Below are 21,325 nucleotides of genomic sequence, written 5' to 3'. Positions count from 1 at the left end.
AAAAAAAAAAAAAAGAGTGAAAGGGAGAGGACTGAAGGTGAACCTGTCTGAGCGAGGTGTGGCTGCAGGCCACAGTGGCAGCGGCCAGCATACCCCTCAAACGGCAGTGGCAACCACAGGAGAGAAAGTTTAAAAAGCTGACAGGTCGTATTTTAATTTTGTTATCCTGCTTCTTTTGTTGCCTTTATCCCTAAGTTTATTCATCTAAATAAATCCTTTGCTGTTAAACGGAAAGAGGCTGTTTGCTTATCACTTTGGGAGAGGCAGTTGTAGGAATTTTTTTTTTTGCTTTGAATAGAATTTTCCAAAACATATGTAAAAACAAATTTTAACATTAATTTTTTAAGTGTTCCAACTTCTCTTCCTCCATTCCCACCCCCCCACTCACAAGAACTCAAGCAATTCAAAATAAGTTATACATAAGTAGTCATGGAAAAATTCCCATATTGGCTAGTTGTGAGAGAAAACAGTCAAAAAACCCCAAAACTTCAGATTAAGGAATTGTCAAAGAGAAAAAGAAAAAAATGTGTTTCCATCTGTTTTCAGATACTATCAGTTCTTTCTTTGCAGGTGGGCTGCAATCTTTATAAGTCCTTCAGGGTTATACTGGATCATTGCCTTGCTGAAAATAACCACATGCTTCCCAGCAGATCATCTCCCACTAATGCTGTTACTTTGTATACAGTACATTTCACTCTGCTTCAGTTCATGTAGGTCTTTCCAGATTTTTCTGATAGCATCCTGTTCATCATAACTTTTATATAATACCTTAAGCTTGACAGAGAATTTTCTTCATAAAAGCCCAACAAAGTAGGTACCATACGTTTTGCCGTTACAATTAATCATCATAACTATTTCCCTCCATCAGTTGTGGGAATTTTTTAACGGCCGATATTATATTAAATGCAGTCAGCCAGCCAAAAGTCCACAGATTTAGGCCCACCAGTTAGTTAAAATATTTTTATATTTGAATGGCGATTCTGGCAGGACTTACAGCTCAGATATAAATTTTCATATAGCCCACAGCTATAAGTTAACAGATTAGAGTATAGTTAAAAATTTTTTTTTACACTCTCAAAGACACCAGCATTCTCCCAGTCACCCGGGCTCACAATCTAGGTTTTATCCATGACTCCTTACTGTCTCTCACCTCCCAGATCCAGTTTTTTGCCAGATCTCTTGATCTTCCTAAAAGCTCAAGTTTAGCCATATCACCCTCCCAATAAATTCCAGGTATTCCCTGTCACCTCTGAGATGAAATATAAAATTCTCTCTTTTCTATTCAAAGCCTTTTATAACCTCTCCACACCTCAAAATTTTTTACATCTTACTCCTCCCATGTACTTTGTGATCTAGTAACAGCTCTGCCTACTGGTTTTTACCAAATACTAGCTAAAATCCTACTTCTACAGGAAGCTTTTCCTGATCCCCCTTAATTTTAGTGCTTTGACTGTGACAATTGGAGTGATGCCCTCTGCTGGAGAGATACTGTAGGAAAGCTCCACCATAAGGAGAAGGCGTCTGAGGGCAAGCCATGTGGCTTGGAAGGTCAGTTCCTTGGCATCAGGAAGTGACATTTGCTCGTGGGTACTGTTGATCAAAGCTACCAGCCGTTGGCTTGGAGCTGTGTGTGCATGTGAATGGGATGTTTCTAATTTCCACAGGAGGCTTCTGGGAGGAAGAAGAGTTTAGACTTTTAAGCATTTACTAGGGAGCATAAGAATTTGGTGAGGAGAAAGAGGCTTAGATACCTTCATCTATCTATCTCAGGGAGCCAGCATTTCTATCTCCACTCCCCCCCCCCCCCACCCAGGTCCTGGCAAAAAAGAGAGCGAGAGAGAGCTTTCCTTAAATTGATAAACAGTATTTACCTAGCACCATCAGCAAGCATATATGTATTGGGAATAAGTTAGAGGCATTCCCAATAATATTTTGAGTGAAACAGGGATGTCCATTATCATGTCTTTTATTCAGCATTGAAATGTTAGTTTTAGCAATAAGAGAAGCAAAATGAATTGAATGAATTAGAATAGGCAAGGAAGAAATACACTATTACTCTTTGCAGATGATATGATGGTATACTTAGAGAATCCTAGAGAATCCACTAAAAAACAACTTGAAACAGTTATCAACTTTAGCAAAGTTGCAGGATATAAAATAAATCCATATAAATCCTCAGCATTTCTATATATGACCAACAAAGCCTACTAGCAAGAGATAGAAAGGAAAATACCATTTAAATTATTTGTAGACACCATAAAATATTTGTGACTGTACCTGCCAAGAAAAATCCAGGATCTTTATGAACACAATTACAAAACACTTTTCACACAAATAAAATCAGATTTAAATAATTGGAAAAAAATTGTTCATGGATAGGCTGAGCTAATATAATAAAAATGACAATTCTACCTAAATTAATATACTTATTTAGTACCATACCAATCAAACTACCTAAAATTATTTTATGGAGCTGGAAAAAATAATAACAGAATTCATCTGGAAGAACAAAAGGTCAAGAATATCAAGGGAACTAAGAAAAAAATGCGAAGGAAGGTGGGCTAGCTGTACCAAATCTAAAGCTATACTATAAAGTGACAGTCATCAAAACTATTTGGTATTGGCTAAGAAAAAGAGTGGTGGATCAGTGTTTGGCATAGGAGACACAGTTGTAAATGACCAAAGTAATCTACTGTGTGATAAACTCTAATACTTCAGATTCTGGGATAAGAACTCAGTATTTGGTGAAAACTGGAAGATAGCATGGCAGAAATTAGGCATAAACCAACATCTTATACCATATACCAAAATAAGGTCAAAATGGATATATGATTTATACATAAAGGGTTATACCATAGGCAAATAGTTTACCTCTCAGATCTAGAGAGAGAAGAATTTATGACCTAACAAGAGATAGAGAACATTATGAAATGTAAAAATGATAATTTTGATTACATTAAATTCAAGTTTTTGTACAAATAGAAGCAATGCATCCAAGATTAGAAGGAAAGCAGAAAGCTGGAAAACAATTTTTATATTCAGTATTTCTGATAAGCCCCATGTTTCTTTTTTTTTTTTAGTGAGGCAATTGGGGTTAAGTGACTTGCCCAGGGTCACACAGCTAGTAAGTGTTAAGTGTCTGAGGCTGGATTTGAACTCAGGTACTCCTGACTCCAAGGCCAGTGCTCTATCCGCTGTACCACCTAGCTGCCCCCCCCATGTTTCTAAAATAGAGAGAAATTTATCAAATTTATAAGATTACAAGTCATTCCCCAATTGAGAAATGGTCAAAGGATATGAACAGGCAGTTTTCAGATGAAGAAATCAAAGCTATCTATTGCCATATGAAAAAATGTTCTAAATTACTATTGATTAGAGAAATGTGAATTAAAGTAACTGAGGTATCACCTCACACCTATTAGATTGGCTAATATGACAAAAAAGGAAAATAATAAATGTTGGAGAAGATGTGTAAAAATTGAAACACTAATGTATTGATGGTGGAGTTGTGAATTGATCCAACCATTCTGGGAGTAATTACAATTATGCCCAAAGGGCTATAAAACTGTGCATACCCTTTGACCCAGCAATACCACTACTAGGTCTGTATCCCAAAGAGATCATAAAAAAGGGAAAAGAACATCCACATACAAAAATATTTATAGAAGCTCTCTTTGTGGTCCCAAAGAATTGCAAATTGAGGGGATGCCCATCAATTGGGGTAATGGCTGAACAAGTTGTGGTATATGAATGTAATGGAATACTATTGTGCTATAAGAAATGATGAGCAGGCAGATTTCAGAAAAACCTGGAAAGGCTTACATTGACTGATACTGATTGAAGTAAGCAGAACCAGGAGAACATTGTACCACAGTAACTGCAACATTGTGTGATGATCAGTTGTGATATATTTAGCTCTTTTCAGCAGTGCAACAATCCAAGACAATTCCAAAGAACTCATGATGGAAAATGTTCTCCACATCCAGAAAAAGAACTGTGGGATATGAATGAAGATTGAACCATGCTATTTTTCTTTTTTGAGGTTTTCCCTTTTGTTCTAATTCTTCTTTCACAACATGACTAATGTGTAAATATGTCTAATACAATTGTACACATATAACCTATATCAGATTGCTTTCTGTCTTGGGCAGGGGGGAGGGATGGGAGAGAGGGAGAGAGAAAAATTTGGAACTCAGAATCTTATAAAAATGAATGTTGAAAACTATATTTACATGTAACTAGAAAAAAGTACTGTTAACATAAGATTAAAAAAAATAGTGCTGGACTTTGAAGACCTGGGTTCAAATTTGGCCTCAGATGTTTTAGTAGCTGTGTGACCCTGGTAGTTATTTAACTTCTTGCTGCTTCAGGTACCTCATTTGTAAAATGGGAATCATAATAGCATTTGCCTCCCAGGCAAATTGATGTGAGGATAAAATGAGATATTTGTAAAGCATGCTACAACCTTAAAGCTCTTCATCAATGCTAGCTGTTGTTACTATTGTTCTATCATACCCATATCAGAGATAATTGACTAAAAGATTGTTTTCCAATAGACTGCTTCCTTTTTTATCCTAGTTACATTACTTTTGTTCATGACATATGTTCAATTGCATGTAAGGAAAAATAATCTATTTTATCCTTGTGACCACTTCTGCTCCATATTTATAAGGTTTATAATTCAGCCTGTACTTGATCTGGGTACCTGATCAGATTGGCCTCAATTTTTTTATGAGGGTGTGACATGACCTTTAACATTCAGGACATTTGTCCATTTTGAGTTTATTGTGGGATGTTTGTAAGATGTTGGTTTAAGCTTAATTTCTTTCAGATACCTTTCCAATTTTATATGAAATTCTTGTCACATAGTGAGTTCTTCATCAGGTAGTTTATGTTATCAGGTTTATCAAACAATGAATTATTCAGTTCATTGTTTCTGATTTTTGTTTATCTAGTGTGTTTCACTGATCAATATATTATTTAACCAGTACTGATTATTTTTGATAATTACTCCTTTGTGATATGAATTTTGAAAGTGCAATTCTTTCATTAATTTTCATTCCATTATTTTCATTATTTTTCTTCATGTTTTAGATATTTTGTTTCTCCAAATGATTCTTGTTATTTTTTTTCTTGATCTGCTAAGTGTCTTTGTTAATTTGATTGGTATAGTGTTAAACCTTGAAATTAATTTAGATGATGTAATTTTTATTACATTGTCATGGCTCTTTAAGGATTATTTTAAATTGTTTTTATGTAGGTCTTCTGCATGCTTTGATAGGTTAGCTTCCACATATTTTATACAATTTACAGAATTTTTTGTTTTTGTTTTTGTTTTTGTTTTTTTTTGGTGAGGCAATTGGGGTTAAGTGACTTGCCCAGGGTCACACAGTCAGTAAGTGTTAAGTGTCTGAGGCCGGATTTGATCTCAGGTCCTCCTGACTCCAGGGCCGGTGCTCTATCCACTGCGCCATCTAGCTGTCCCCAGAATTATTTTGAATGGAATTTCTTTATATTATTTCTCATTGCATTTTTTTATTGGTATGTAAAAATACTGTTGAGTTTTGAGGATTTATTTTGTATCCTGATACTTTTCTGAAGCTATTGTCTCATCTTCTTTGGTGTTTCTTCAATATTTTCCAAATAAAAGATCATATTGTCATCAAATAGGAATAGTTTCATATCCATTTATGCCTTTAATTTTTTTCTCTTCTCTTATTGCTAGTGCTCACATTTCTAAAGCTATGTCAAATTAGAGTTGGGAAAGGGTCTCTCCTTGCTTTTATTTGGGTATTGATTGCCAAAGTTTCTGGAATTTCTTTGTTGTGAATAATACTAATTTTTAGTTTTGATAAATATGTTAAAATCACATTTTAAAAGGCCTTTCTATGCCTATGTTTTGTAGGTTGTTTTTTTCTTTTTTTCTTTTCTTTTTTTTTGGGGGGGGAGTGAGGCAATTGGCATTGTGACTTGCCCAGGGTCACACAACTAATAAAAGTGTTAAGTGTCTGAGGCTGGATTTGGTGTAGGGTTTTTTTTTTGTTGTTGGTTATTTTGTTTGTTTTTTGCAGGGCAATGGGGGTTAAGTGACTTGCCCAGGGTCACACAGCTAGTAAGTGTTAAGTGTCTGAGGCCGGATTTGAACTCAGGTACTCCTGAATCCAGGGCCGGTGCTTTATCCACTGCGCCACCTAGCTGCCCCCCTGGTTTGTTTTTTAAAAGAAGAAATGACTGTTGTAATTTAGAAAAGCTTTTCAGCATCTATTGATATCACAAAATGTGTGCAGTTTTTCTTTTCAGTATGAATATGCACTTTTAATGTTGACCCATCCTTATGTTTTTGGTATAAATACAACTTTGTCTTACTGAATAATTTTTGGATAAATTGCTCTAGTCTTTTTGCCAGGATTTAACTGAAATATTTTGAATTGATAATGACAAGTGGTATTCTGTATTTCTCCTTATTTGCTTTGTCCTTCCATAGGTTAGATATTAAGATATCTGTCTCAAAATCTAGCTTTCTAGCATACTTTCTTTCCCATTTTTTTAGAATAATTTGTAACATGTTTCTATCCTGTTAATAGAAAACTGCTTGGCATTCTATATGTTAGACTTAATAGGATTGTTTTTTAAGAAAAGTTTCTTAAAAAAAATTAAGTATAACTTATAAAACTAAAGAAACTAAACCAAGAACACAATAAAAAGGCACACTATAAAATTGAAGTTTAACATTGAGCTTTATTAGACATTACAATTAACCTAAGCAGCTTTTGCAGTACATTTTAGGTAGAGAGGAGACACTTGGAGAGGTGATCATTTGTTTGTTTGTTTGTTTTTTGCGAGGGGCAATGGGGGTTAAGTGACTTGCCCAGGGTCACACAGCTAGTTAAGTGTCAAGTGTCTGAGGCTGGATTCTTACTCAGGTCCTCCTGACTCCAGGGCCAGTGCTCTATCCACTGCACCACCTAGCTGCCCCCAAGGTGATCATTTGTATGGGGAGGCTTTCAGCAAAATTTACATAAAGCATCAGAATTTCAGCATTTCCTAAAAAATTAAACTATGTGAAAGAACTTTCAGGGCTTTAATGAGGAAGTCACAGAAATAACTAGTTTTGAAATTTTAGTTTTCAGAAATAAAAATCTTTACCAATTTTTTTTCCATTTTAAAATAAGGATTTACCTCACATTAAAAAAAAAACAACAACAGAATAATTGGTCAAAAATGAAAAATATTCAGACCAAAGGAAAATCTTTATAGCGTTACTGAAATATAAATGAAGGAAACATCAATAGCATTCTGTAAGGAAATATTGCTTAGTCATGTTGCTAATGACTTTGTTATAGTTTTAGTGTGATTCAGGATGATCATAGAACTAAGGGAAAAATTTTTTTTTGGCTATTGGCTTAAAATAAAAAATTTCCCCCTTTACTGTTATGGTCAGTAGCATGCCTTTTTGCAACTTTTGAAATTAGTTTGTTTTAAAATAATTTTGAATGCTATGAGTTGGCTTAATTTTGAATGTTATTTGTTGGTTTGCTAGTAGTTCTGAAGAGCTAGAACTTTTAGTTTTGATTCTTAAGATCCAGGTGTTTAATGACAAAAATTTCCAATTATATTAATTATTTTTATAATGTAAGATACTGGTATTTTGAGTTATGTTAACATTTTTTTCAAGCTCACAAAAGTGTCTAATTCTTTGTTATGTATTGACAAGGTATTGCTGATATTTAGATTTTGAAATATTCTTTACATTTTATAATAATATTTATTTTAGTGTAAAGCACTTGCAATGTTAATTTTAATATAAAGCAGTTTAAATGCTTTGGAGCCATCTAAATATTTCTGGTGAAAAATTTTCCTTTTCATACAGATCAATCTATTATGGATGTTTTGAAACATAAAAGTTTTCTAGAAGAATTATTATTTTGGACTATAAAATATGAATTTCCACAAAAGATGGTAACTTTCTTACTCAACATGCTACCAGATCAAGATTATAAGGTATTTAAAAATTTTCCTACCTAAATTTATATTCTCTCTCTCTTTTTTTTTTCATTACTAAGTGTTCTTTAACATTTATATTTCTCACCTACGGTAATATCTTAAGCATTGAGGATGCTTTCTTGTATTGAAGATATGACAACTGATACTGCAATTTAAGGCATAAGACATGTGTTAACTTCTTTTTACTGTTAAATTAGAAGGAATGAATGTAATCAAAGCTTCATATAGCATACCACTAGAGTGCCAGTTTAATATTGCCTTAGATTGGGGAGAACCTGTGTGTTGCTGATTTTGGTGATTTTGAAATTCCTTTTTATCTCTATCCTCCTGGTCCTTTCAACTCAGATTCTCTTGCATATCTAACTCTACCTTTCTCATCTAATCTTTTTGAAAATATGTGATTATTTATCTGGTATTGGTATTTTGAAAATCTGGCAATAAAAAGATCTATCTTTTTAATGGTTACAAAAACAGATGAAGGCTATACATTTTTTTTTGCGTGTGGGCCAGTGTCAACTTTGTGGTTTATGTTGTTGTAGGTCCAACAGGTGAAGTTATCATGATTTATTAGGTAGCACTTCATGGAAGGGAAAGCAAGAAAAGGAAAATTTAGAAAAGTATCTGCCATAGTATGTGGGGGAAAACATGATTAGAAATGTGAAGCAGAATGCTGTGGAAGAATTGCTTCAGCTCTTATGATTTTATGTAAATTGTTTGAGAGTAAGTTTGAATCTGCCTTCTTAAAGTTTTAGATTAACTTGCAGAGAGGTTACTTGAATTGGTGAACACATACCCTTTTAAGACAGTATAGGTAACACTAAATTGTTCTAGAAATGGAGATTTTTTAGGAAAAAATGTCACTTTATTTCCTGCAAACATTTTAGGTCATATTTACTTTGAAGAGACTCATTAATTCATTTATGTTTAGAGAAATGTTTATATCATTCTCTCATTATCCCATTGGTTCGGCAGTAAATCATCTTTATGTTTATAATTAAAAAAAATTTTTTTTTTTTTAGTGAGGCAATTGGGGTTAAGTGACTTGCCCAGGGTCACACAGCTAGTAAGTGTTAAGTGTCTGAGGCCGGATTTGAACTCAGGTACTCCTGAATCCAGGGCTGGTGCTCTATCCACTGCGCCACCTAGCTGCCCCATCCTTTATGTTTTTAGATCACATATTTTCTTTTTCCTTTCTGCTTCTTTTGTGTGAAACAGTTTGTCTAGTTTCTTAAATATTTTATCAACTAATAATTTTGTATTGATCTTTTGGAATTCAAGATCACTTCATTCTTAGGGGTCAGGGTTAAGAGAGATGATGAGATACTAATACAGACAGCTCTCTATAATCTGTCGTAATAGGGCTCATAGCATGGATAATAGAAATCCAGTCATAAAATCAAAATGTCATTTTAAGCAATAGCTTCGTCCTCTATTAAATGTTTTAGTTGAGCTATTAAATGAATCAGTTTCTTTTCTTTTCATTACCTGGTGAATATATTGATGAATAATGGTCAATGGTAGGCAGTCGTGGGAGGAAGAAGGATTGAAAGGGACTAAGTAATTCACAAATTAAATTGGTCCCTGAATAATTGAGATTTGATTACCATTTATTTTTTCCTGTGGGCATGGGCTTATTTTTCTATATTATAGTTTTTGCTTTAAATCACATTTTATACACACATAACTGAAAATACTGGCTGATTTGCAATATTAAAAAATACTATTGACAACTTTTCTATTCCTGTAAAGAAAAGTTCTTTATGAGAGAATTGATTTCTAAAGACTTATACTATATAACAGATCATACAGAAAACTTAAGCAATAGTCTTATACATATTTAGGGATTAAATTAATGTTTGTTGAGTTCAAATAAACAATTTTTTTCCCTTTACCTTGAGAAAAGAACAATCTTAATTCTTTGGATCTTCCATAGGTATGGTAAAGGAATTTGAATAAAATAACTTTTGATTTAACAGTTAACACTTTATGCATAAGATACATTTGGAGACTGTGTTCACAAGAAATCCCGTGTATTGTGGCATTATTTTAAAAAGACCAAAATTTGATTATTTAACATTACTATAATGTGTTTATTGTGCTTAGAAAACTAGTAAACTCTAGTCAGCTCCTAGGTTTTTTTCAGCATTATTGTGTTGTATAGTCCATGCACCATAACAATAGATTCACTTTAAGGCTGGAGTTTTATAGATGAACTCCGCTCTCATGTCTGATCAGCTCCTGAGAAATTGGTGCAGGGATCTTTTTTTTTTTGGGATTAGGTAGAGGGTAAGGAGAGTATGTACTTCAGAACAATTTCTAATACCCAGCTTGTTTCCTTTCTGTGGTGTGGGGCTAACTTGTGGCTTCCTTTATAGGATTTCTGCTGTGGAAGCTTTGCCCAAACCAATTTGGTAGATGATTGGTGAATTTTAATTGTATGAGCTAGTGCTGTCTTTCATTAGCTAAGATAATCGTGAGTTAACTGTACAGTAAATACAAAGCAAAAATATGGTCATAAGAATTAATACTTTCATTAGAAAATTTCTTTATAGTATTTGCTGCATTTTTTGTTTAAGGATTCATATCAAATACTTAACATAGTTATGGTAGTATAAAGTAACCTCTTTTGAAGCACTGAGTTATATGAAAATGATCCATGGTGTCACAAAGAGTTGGACCTGACTGAATGACAGAATAACAATATATGAAAATAAATTAATTTGGAAAACTGATATATTGTAGCTCTTATTATATAGGTAATGAAGCCTATTGGAAGTTAACCTTAGTATGGTAGTCCCATTCTTTTGTATGTTCTCATCTACTGAGTGAATGATGTGAAATAGGGACTATATATAGAGAGATTTGAAATAGGAAAAGAACAGATAGCATGAAGGCAGTTTTGTAATGGATCTTTGTAAAATTGGTGGCCTACTCTCAGATGAAAGGAAAGTGGAATTTTTTTAGAGTAATCAGATTGACCCACTGTACTATCAAGTTAAACTATGCAACTGCTGCTGTTGATTGAAGTATTAGATAGAACTTCTGATGTTTATAAAGAAGATGTCAGAAACTTATTCTGTTGCATGTTGTTGCTATAGATTTGTAAACAAAGAGAAATAGTATCTTATATTCATACATCACAACAACAGCAGTTGCTCAGGCTTTCATTTTATAATATCTGTTCTTTAATCTTTACAACTTTGGAATGTTTTCACAACACCATCATATAATAATGGCCACAAATATTATGTGCTAGGAATACTTTTTTTTTAATTAAAAAATAAACTAATCTTTATTTTTCAGATTGCTTTTACGAAAACCTTTGTCCAGCATTATGCTTTTATTATGAAAACACTGAAGAAAAGTCATGAATCAGACACGATGTCTAACAGAATTGTGCATATTAGTGTTCAGCTATTCAGCAATGAGGAACTAGCAAGACAAGTGACAGAAGAATGCCAGTTGCTGGATATCATGGTCACTGTCCTATTGTACATGATGGAAAGTTGCCTTATTAAAAGTGAGCTACAAGGTACAATCACATTTAGTGCCCATTTTGTTGTTACCATAAATTGTACTTTTATAATTAATACAGCTCCCATTTTCAGCTTGGTTGGAATAGTAGCAGGAGTGCTAGAAGACTTGAGACCAAGTCTTCTTAGACTTATTAGCTGTGTGGCCTTGCCCAAACCACTTAACCTCTTGGCTGCAGTTTCTCTCTTTCTCTGAAATGAAGGTATTGGATTGACTTAGATCATCTCAAAAAACCTTTCTTAGTTCTAAATGTGTGATCATAGAATTCTTTATTCTACTTTGAAGCTTTACAAATCACCCTCAACAACAATCCAAGGTCGTATAAGCATTTTCTTTATTTTACCAGTCATGATATAGGCTTAGAGAGTGCAGTGATTTGCCAGGATTCTAAAGCCAGGAAATGTCTAAGCTGGATAGATTCAGATCATTTGCCTGCTAAGCCCAATACTCTGGATTTGAGTATGTTCAAAACACAGCTAACCATTCTTCGTGTTGCAGAGCTCTAGTGTTAGCAGCTCTAGTGTTGGCAGCTTGAGTGTCAGCAGCTCAAGTGTTGGCAGCCCTAGTGTTGCTAGCAGGTCTCTGTTCAAAAATCCCAAGCAGGCAGCAGTTGGTGAGTGAAGGCTTTATTCATCTTCACAAAGATAGGCACTCTTCTGAATGTGCCAGAGAGTGCACTGAAGTGAGGTACCTCACCTCTATTTATACTCCTCAAGGGGTCCCCTCTGACCAATCACATTAAGGCCTTTTGATACTCCTCATTTACATTTCAGTTATTACAATTGCTGTTTATGCAGAATAACAGTAACAGCCTAAGAACCCATCAGGTGGTACCAGTTAACCAATCAGATTTTACAAACTACAATACCAGACCTTAACCTATTCTGGGCAATAGTGTTGGCCCCCCCTCAGAACAATACTGTGTTAACATACATAACTCTTCAAGAAAGAAAACCTGTCTTGGGGTTTCACCAATCAGATTGCTCCGTTTACCAACCAATCAGATTGTGGCCTTAGGCCCCAACCCTATGCTGGTGTAAAAATGTCCCCATTCCCCACTAAACTTGTGTAAACATAACTTTTCAAAACAAAACTCAAGTCAGTCACGTGGGGATCACCTCGGGTGCCTCAAGGTGAACTCTCACCCCAGCCTGACTCCCACAGAATCCAGGCCCTTCTTCAGGCCCTTATTAGGCCTAAGGCCCAGGAGAGGGCTTGAAGCCTTGTACGCCCAGCGGCCCCCTGCTGGGAAGTTGGGGGGTGTGGGGGGTGGGCTGCATAAAGCTATTGGCCTCACTCTCTGCCTTTAGGGCTCTGTGAAGAATCCAAGTACAGTCTTTTCTCTCAAGTACATTGTTCTTTTTCCTTCCCTCCCCACCAACATACAATGTTCTCTTTGCCTCCTAGAGCTTTTCTTTCTATGTTCATTTCTTTTGTATTTCTCTCTCTTACAAACCTATATTATAGTGACTTTTTAGTTATGTATTTCTAATTTACCTGCCATATTCTTATTATTTCTTTAATATTCTTGTATCACTAACCTTTCTCTTTGCATTCTTTGTTTTATCCTTCCTCACTGTTCTTTTCACATATGCCTTCTATTGTTGCTTTTCTATCAGGCCTACTCTGCTAGATTTAAAGAAACAAAAAACGGATAGCAGAAGTAAAACCTGACTGTTGAACCTTGTTTGATTGCTTCTATATATGGTCCACTTCCCCATTCTCAGGTTTGAAAAATGACATTTCTAGGTTTAGACTTGTAGTGGAGTTCAGAATAAGATATGAACAACTTTGGTTTCATCATTGTGTGAAGTGTGAGCATTATTTTGTAGACCTCATACTTATGTTTTGTTTATAGGTGGTTAGCAGGAGCTGCTCAGTGTTTGCTTCTGCTCTTAAATAAAAGGTACTTAGTTCTTGTATGATCCTAACTATATTTTGTTGGTATGTGAACTTCTTTTTGGCTGTTTATAGTACTCTTTGCGGGGAGAAAGTATGGTAGCTCTGTATTTTGCCTATGAAATTCCTTGGACTTTTTGTTTCAGGATTTCTTTCAGGAGATGATTGGTACATTCCTTCTATATTTACATTGCCTTATGATTCTAATAGATCTGGGCAGTTTTCATTTTTGATTACGTGAAGCATAGTGTCCAGGCTTTTAAATTTCGTTGTGGTTTTCAAAGAGTCCAAAATAATTTCTGAATTATTCTTGACCTCTTTTCTAAGTCTGTTCTTTTTATATCATTGTTGTTTTACATATATAGTTTTATTTACATATAAATGTATATTTCTTCTACTTTTTCAGTATTTTGATTTTTGTATTGATAGTTCTTACTGTCTCAAGGAGTCATTGATCTCTATTTGATCTATTCTAGGTTTCAGGGACTTTGTTACTTGGGTAAATTTTGGTATTTTCTCTTCTGAGCTATTCTCTCAATTCTTTCAGAGCTTTTATTTTATTTTATTTCATTTTTAATCTCTTCATTTCTTCCATCTAATCATATAGTCCTTATAGAAAATCAACTTTTTTCTATTAGACTCTTTTTTTCAAATTACAGAGTTACTCTCTCTGGGTTTGCAGTGACTTTAGGTTGATATTTTTGGTTCAATAATCGTTCCAGGTTTTGTTCCTCAATTGAGGCCTTTTTTTTCCCAGAGCCCCAACTCTGCACCCTGCTTCTGAGTGGGGTAGTCAGCTCTGAGTTCCTTGGGCTTCTGTGCTGAACTCTACCTATAGCACTTGGCCCCTCCTTTATCTTTAGGGTTCAGAATGTTGGATTTTCCAAACTTCCTGGTGTCTAAGGACTAAGAACTAGGAACTTTGGAACTCTCAGATGTCTTTGTCTGAGTGCTTCTGTATCTGACTGGTCAGCCTTGGCCATTTCTGGTCCCTGGGGCTTCCAGTGTATGCTTACAACCACCCTGAAGGGATTCTTCCCTCTTGTTTCTTTCAGACACCAAAGCTCATGGGCAGCACCTACTACTGGTCCCTTATTGGCCTGCTTGTTTGCCTCTTCTAGTACTGGTTTTGCTAGTGTTCTCCTTCCCTGTTGCCCATGTTTTGCTGACTGACTTTTTGTACAGCTTTACCAAAAATTTTGAGGAAAAATGTTTGAGTTAGTAATTTGTATTTACCACACTAAATCAGCACTGAATTTTTCTCTATCCCTGCAGTAGTATAGGTGCCATTTTCAGTTTGGATAAAAGTGTAAGGTCTGACCTTTTGATGTTATTAAATATCTCAAGGTAAATTTCACAAGAACAGGAGTGTCAGAACCAGTGTTAGGAACAAATTTGGTTGAATATGACATACTTTTTGACTTCAGTTTGGATCCTATTATTAAATATTATGTGACTAGTTTTTAAAAAAGTAGCAATTGGTTAAACTTTAGCATAATGAGAAGTATTTCCTCTTCTCATTATCCTCACCCACCCCTCCCTCCACACCTCCATATTGAAGTTGTTACCAAGGCCTGTCAGTTTCACCTTTGCAACATCTCTTTAATGTGCCTCTTTCTCTCCTCTGACACTGTTACCACTCTGGGCAGGCCCATGTCACCTCACACCTTGATTATTGAAATAGCCTGCTGGTGGGTCAGCCTGCCTGAAGTTTTTCCCCACTATAATCCATCCTTCATTCAGCTACAAAAATGATTTTCCTAAAATACAGGTCCACGGGGCAGCTAGGTGGCGCAGTGGATAAAGCATGGGCCCTGGATTCAGGAGTACCTGAGTTCAAATCCGGCCTCAGACACTTGACACTTACCAGCTGTGTGACCCTGGGCAAGTCACTTAATCCCCATTGCCCCGCAAACAAAACAAAACAAAAAAAACCCCCAAAACAAAACAAAATACAGGTCCAGCCATGTTGTCACCCCTACTTGGATAAACTCTAGTGGCTTCTTGTTGCTTCCAGGATCAAATGCCAAATCCTTTTGGCACTCAAAGCCCTTCCTAATCTAGCATGCTCCTACCTTTCCAGTCTTCTTATACTTCTCCTCCATGTGCTCTTTGATCTAGTGACTCTGGCATCCTGCCTGTTCCATGAATAGGATATTCCATTTATTTGCCATTTTCTCCCATTCCCCATATGCTCTCCCTCTTCATCTCCATCTACTGACTTCCTGTCTTCCTGTAATTCCCAACTAAAATCCCATCTTTTAGAGCTGGGCTTTTAAAAATTTTCCACTCCTGATCCCTTTTTGGCTGAGAATTTTTTACATGATCCTGGGTATACAGGTATATAAAATAAATATACATAACCTTTTACTGTGGTCATATTTCTCATGACCCCCACATTGTTATGTGACCCACAGTTTAAGAAGCTAGGTTTTAGAGGAAGCCTTCTTCTAATACCTTCCCTCTCAATTATTCCTTTTTTATCTTGTAAGTAGATTGCTTGTAGATATTTGTTTATATCTTATCTCCTGTGAGATTGTGAGCTCCTTGAAGGCAGGAACTGTCTTTTCTTATCCTTACCACTTAGTGGACACTTTATACATTTTTGATCGTTTGATTGAATCAGAGCACAATGATCTGAATTTAACTGAACTAGGGAAAACTGTATAGATGCAAGAAATGGAAAGAAGTTTATAAATATTAATCCTGAAATATCCTGAATGTTTCTTTTTGGAGGCACAAGAATTGAAACTTTAAAAAATTTTCATCTTTAATACCTGTGTACTTTAAAAATCTTATTTTTGATTGGTTTCCTTAGAGCAGTAAATAATAAAAAGTACCTTAAAATTTATCACTTGAATTCAAATGGCAGCCAGGTGGCAATGGAGAGAGTGCTCGACTTGGGTTCCTGAACTGTGGGACCCTGGGCAATTCACTTAACTTCTCTTAGGCTCATTGTTCTCATTTGTAAAATAGGAAAAATAAGATTATCTCCGCCAAAGGGTTGTTGTGAGGATCAAATGAGATAACATATGTAAAGCACTTTACATACCTATTTCAGAGGGTTGTTGTGAAGATCAAATGAAAAAATATTTTTGAAGGATTTAGAACAATGCCTGGCACATAGTAGGTGCTTAATAAATGCTTATTCCTTTGCCTTACTAATTTTTGTAAACACATTTAGAAATTAAATTTCTTTTCTATCAAAAAAATCTGCTTTCTCTTCCACCAATCTCCCCACCTTGGGAAACAAAACAAAATTCTTTTAGCAAATATGCACAATCAAACAAAATAAATTTCCCACTGCTCACATCCCCAATATAGATTTCATTTTTTTAACCTGAGTATCTCACCTTCCTGTTAGGAGGTAAGTGGTATGTTTCATCATTTTGATTAGCATTCCTAAGTCTTTCAAAGTTGTTTGTCTTTACAGTGTTGTTATTATATAAATTGTTCTGGTTCTCACTTCATTCTTCATTAGTTCATAGAAGTCTTCCCAGCTTTCTTTCTTTTTTTTTTGGTGGGCAATGAGGGTTAAGTGACTTGCCCAGGGTCACACAGCTCATAAGTGTCAAGTGTCTGAGGTCAGATTTGAACTCAGGTTCTCCTGAATTCAGGGCTGGTGCTTTATCCACTGTGCCACCTAGATCCCCCCCCAAGTTGCTTTTCATAATGGTTGTGCTAATTCACATCTCTACCAGTTGTGCATTAGTGTACTACTTTTTCCATAGCCCCTCCAGCATTTGTCAGCTTTGAGAATCTGATGGATATGAGGTGTGATTTCAGAGTTGCTTTAATTTGCATTTCTGTATTAGTGATTTGAAGCTTTTAAAATATATTTATGGGTAGCTTGGATTTCTGTCTTAGAAAACTTGCTTGTTCATAATCACCTGGTTACTTATAGTTTAGGGAATGGTTCTTATCTTTAATACCTGGTCTTTCAAAAACCTTATTTGTAAATAATTGATATCAATTATTATCCAAATCTATTAGAATAGTAGTGGTAAGATAACAAGTGTTCTAAAATATGCCACTAGAAATCAAATGAGTGGGGCAGCTAGGTGGTACAGTGGATAGAGCACTGGCTCTGGAGTCAGGAGTACCTGAGTTCAAATCCTACCTCAGACACTTAATACTTACTAGGTGTGTGACTCTGGGCAAGTCACTTAACCCCAATTGCCTCACTAAAAAAAAAAAAAAAGAAAGAAAAAAAATCAAATGAGTTATCAAGATGGAATAGTTAACTAAGTTATAGGCCTATTTAATGATAGGAAAAATAGATTGATTGAACTCAAGGAAATAATCCTTATTATTTTTGTTAACACACAATTTCCCTAAATTATTTGATACAAATTGAATTGAGTCATATAAAATTTGTCAATGCCAATTTTTAGAAAAACAATTCCAAGGACATAAATTTTCTGGTGATTAATTTTTTTTTTTAGATGAAGAAAACAGTTTACACGTGGTAGTGAACTGTGGAGAAGCACTACTGAAGAACAATACTTACTGGCCTCTTGTCAGTGATTTTATCAATATCCTTTCACATCAAAGTGTGGCAAAGAAATTCCTGGAGGATCATGGTTTGTTAGTCACTTGGATGAACTTTGTGTCATTTTTTCAAGGTATATTTAATTTTATATTATTTCCTTTTCAGTTGTATAATGCTTATTATCAATTGTTAAAATAATTATTAAGATGTAATTAGGGTATAATATACATTGAGAAGTAATCAGTAGAATACTGCCCTTAGAGTTGGGAAGATCTGTATGATCAGTGAACAAATCACTTAACCCTTTAGGGTCCCAGGTAGTTAATTACCTGCCTGTTAGTTGCAGATGAGTATTCTCGCTGATGGAGGGAGTTTCCACACTAGGAATTCCTACAAAAATGAAGTCACAAGTCTTCGCTAAAAAAATATTCATTACAGATGGAATTTTAAAATCAAAGTTTTTATTTCCGTTATTGTTGTTATTTTCATGAATGTCAGCTTTCCTGAAAATAGTTTATTAGTCAACTTGGAAACACTTTTTAAAAGGCAAGCCAGAGGCTGCACAATGCAGTGGAAAGCAAAGTATCTGGGTTCAAGTTCTTTACCTTTCTGTCTTTCAGTTTCTTAACTTGCAAAATGAGGCACTTGGATGAAATGATCTGAGGTCTTTTCCACCATTAATTCTTTGAGAGTTAGATTCAATAATAAGCAGTTTCTTTTAAAAATATTTTACATACTTGCGTCAAAATATTCCATGTGGTCTGTAAGAATTTTTATAGATACTAAAGCACATTAGATATTTATTATATTATTTATATATTTATAATATATTTATATTATTTATTATTTATCTGTTTATTATATATCACCCCATCCCCCTTAAGACAGCAAGAGAAAACTTGCGTACAGAAAGCTTTTAGGTTCGTCAGAAATGAATCCTAATTGATTAATTTAAAATATGCATGATCATTTGGAAGAATAAGTCAGAGAATATTAGCCCAGATATTTGATTTTTAACTTTTCTTCCTTGTAGTTTTTAATGGTTACATTTGTCCTCTTATTTCCATCTTAAATTTTAAAAGGTATGAACTTAAATAAACGAGAACTAAATGAACATGTGGAATTTGAATCTCAGACCTATTATGCTGCATTTGCTGCTGAGCTTGAGGCTTGTGCACAGCCAATGTGGGGACTGTTATCACACTGCAAAATTAGGGTATGAGAACGTTTTTTATTGTTTTATATATGTATATATGTTTTTGCTTTTTAAGTAATTTTTGCTTCCCCTTGAAATTTGTACCTGATAATTCAGTACCAACTTGTTTTAGCTTTGTCTTCACTAGCAGGGTTAAAATTGGAAAAGGCGGGGGTAGCTAGGTGGCACAGTGCATAAAGCACCGGCCCTGGGTTCAGGAGGACCTGAGTTCAGTTTGGCCTCATACCCTTGACACTTACTAGCTGTGACTCTGGGCAAGTCACTTAACCCTCATTGTCACACCCCCTCCCCCCCAAATTGGAAAAAACAAAGCTTTTGGAACCTGGGTCAATGGGAAATGTCTCTTTATAATCATTTAATGTTATGGTTACTGCCCAAAATTCCATAACATACAAATATAAATAGCATTGCTTTTTTCTTCCAGTTTTTTTGGCTAATGGTGACTATTACATGTTCTACAGAATAAGATTAAACTTTGAATGAGTTTTGCCCCCCACTGTTAGAAGTCACAAACAACATAAGTAACATAAACATTATATAATTCCTAAGCAGGTATTTAGATAGCTTCCAGTAACAAGTCATTAAAATGAAATAAGATATTAATATATCATTACTATTGTAAGGGGCTAAAATTCTAGCTAGTCTGTCTAAAATATCTAATGAATGGTCGCCAATAAATTATAAGCTTTAGCAAGAGTTAGACTTTTAAGCATTTATTAAGGAGAATAAGAATTTGGTGAAAAGAAAGAGAAAGGCCTAGATTCATCTGTCTATTAAAGGGAGAGCACATTTCTCACTCCTTTCTCTACCTGAGTCCTGAGGAAAGAGAGTGAGAGCCAGCCTCGCCCCCTCTTCCTCCCAGAAGCAAATGTCACTTCCTGACACCAAAGAAAAGCTGCATGGCCTTGCCCTCAGAGGCCTTCTCCTCATGGTGGAGCTTTCCTACAGTAAGTCTCCAGCAGGTGGCGTCATTCCAATTGTTACACTATGTGATTATAATATATACATATATGTTTCTATTTGGATAGAATAGTTTGGTTTCAGCAATATTTATACATCATCCACATTGTTCAAACTTTTTATACTGTTTTGGTATGGAATTTATTTATAATTGCAGGTGTATTTATTTTATATTTCTTTTTGTTATGATTCTGTAGTCTACAATAATTATTATACAATAATAATTTATTTTGTTTGGGCTTTGTCACTTGACTTCCCCTGGTCATTTATTCCCGAAACATCTCTATCAGATGTTTCTTCTTTTTCTGTTGTTTCCCTCCTCTTAATCCCTGAATTATCTACCATAGTTCTTTAGTGTAAAAAGAAAGCAGTTAGAACCAGGTTAGAAAACAGCAGATAATCTGGCCAGGAAGGAAAATTAACTTTAGGGGAAAGAGTTAAATTTTGTTGACATATGAGTCAGGTGCTTCTTTGGAGGTTGCTTTAGAAAATCTTTATAGGAATGAGATTTTACTTGTTGACGCAATTACTTAAACCTTTTCTAGAGAAAGCTGCTGGCTGTTTTGAAGGTCTATAGAAGATACTGACTAGTCCTTTCTGACCTTGTGATTATTACCCAAAGAAATGACTAAAATAAAACATTAGAGTTAAAAACAGACTTTGTTTAAACCTAGATGTGACATTACTGGTTGAGGGAGTATGTCAAAGTATATTCATTAAAAATGTAGACAAGATACTTACTATATTAGTTCATTTTTCCCCTCTGTTCCACAAATGTATAGTTTGTTAATATTTAGAAAAAGCTAATTAGCTTTTTATGTCAATTTTTAATAAATACATATTTTATTTGGCAAAACTTTGGTTTAGTACTTACACATCATTTCTTGGTTTTGTTCTTATTACCCTAGATTACTTTCTCTGCTGGTTGTGCTGCCCTGCTCACCATTACTGTCAGTGTAATAGGGCCAAAACAAAGTCTAGAAGGTAAACTAGGCAGCTAAGTGGCATAGTGGATATATTCTGGAAAATTTGAGTTCAAATTTGGTCTCAGACACTTAATAACTGTGAAACCTTGGGCAAGTCACTTAACTTCTGTTTGCCTTAATTTTCTGAACTATAAAATGGCAGTGGTAGTTGTACATTCTAGGGTTGTTATGAGGATCAAATGAGATAATATTTATAAAGTACCTAACAAAGTGCTTGGCACATAGTAGACTGTA

The 21,325-nt window shown here is 34.9% G+C and overlaps 1 protein-coding gene across 8 annotated transcripts in view; it reads left to right on the top strand.

The window, feature by feature from the left end:
- UBR3 (ubiquitin protein ligase E3 component n-recognin 3) overlaps positions 1–21,325 on the top strand; it is a 283,992-nt gene that overhangs the window by 84,987 nt on the left and 177,680 nt on the right. For all 8 annotated transcript variants that reach the window (XM_043992858.1, XM_043992853.1, XM_043992859.1 and 5 more), the window contains 4 exons: positions 7,871–8,001; positions 11,308–11,536; positions 17,883–18,062; positions 19,012–19,145. In XM_043992858.1, the coding sequence (XP_043848793.1) occupies positions 7,871–8,001; positions 11,308–11,536; positions 17,883–18,062; positions 19,012–19,145 (674 nt within the window). The remainder of the gene's footprint in view (positions 1–7,870; positions 8,002–11,307; positions 11,537–17,882; positions 18,063–19,011; positions 19,146–21,325) is intronic.

The sequence above is a fragment of the Dromiciops gliroides genome, chromosome 3, assembly GCF_019393635.1.
Source record: "Dromiciops gliroides isolate mDroGli1 chromosome 3, mDroGli1.pri, whole genome shotgun sequence".
NCBI lineage: Eukaryota > Metazoa > Chordata > Mammalia > Microbiotheria > Microbiotheriidae > Dromiciops > Dromiciops gliroides.
This window is presented reverse-complemented; position numbering and strand designations above follow the sequence as displayed.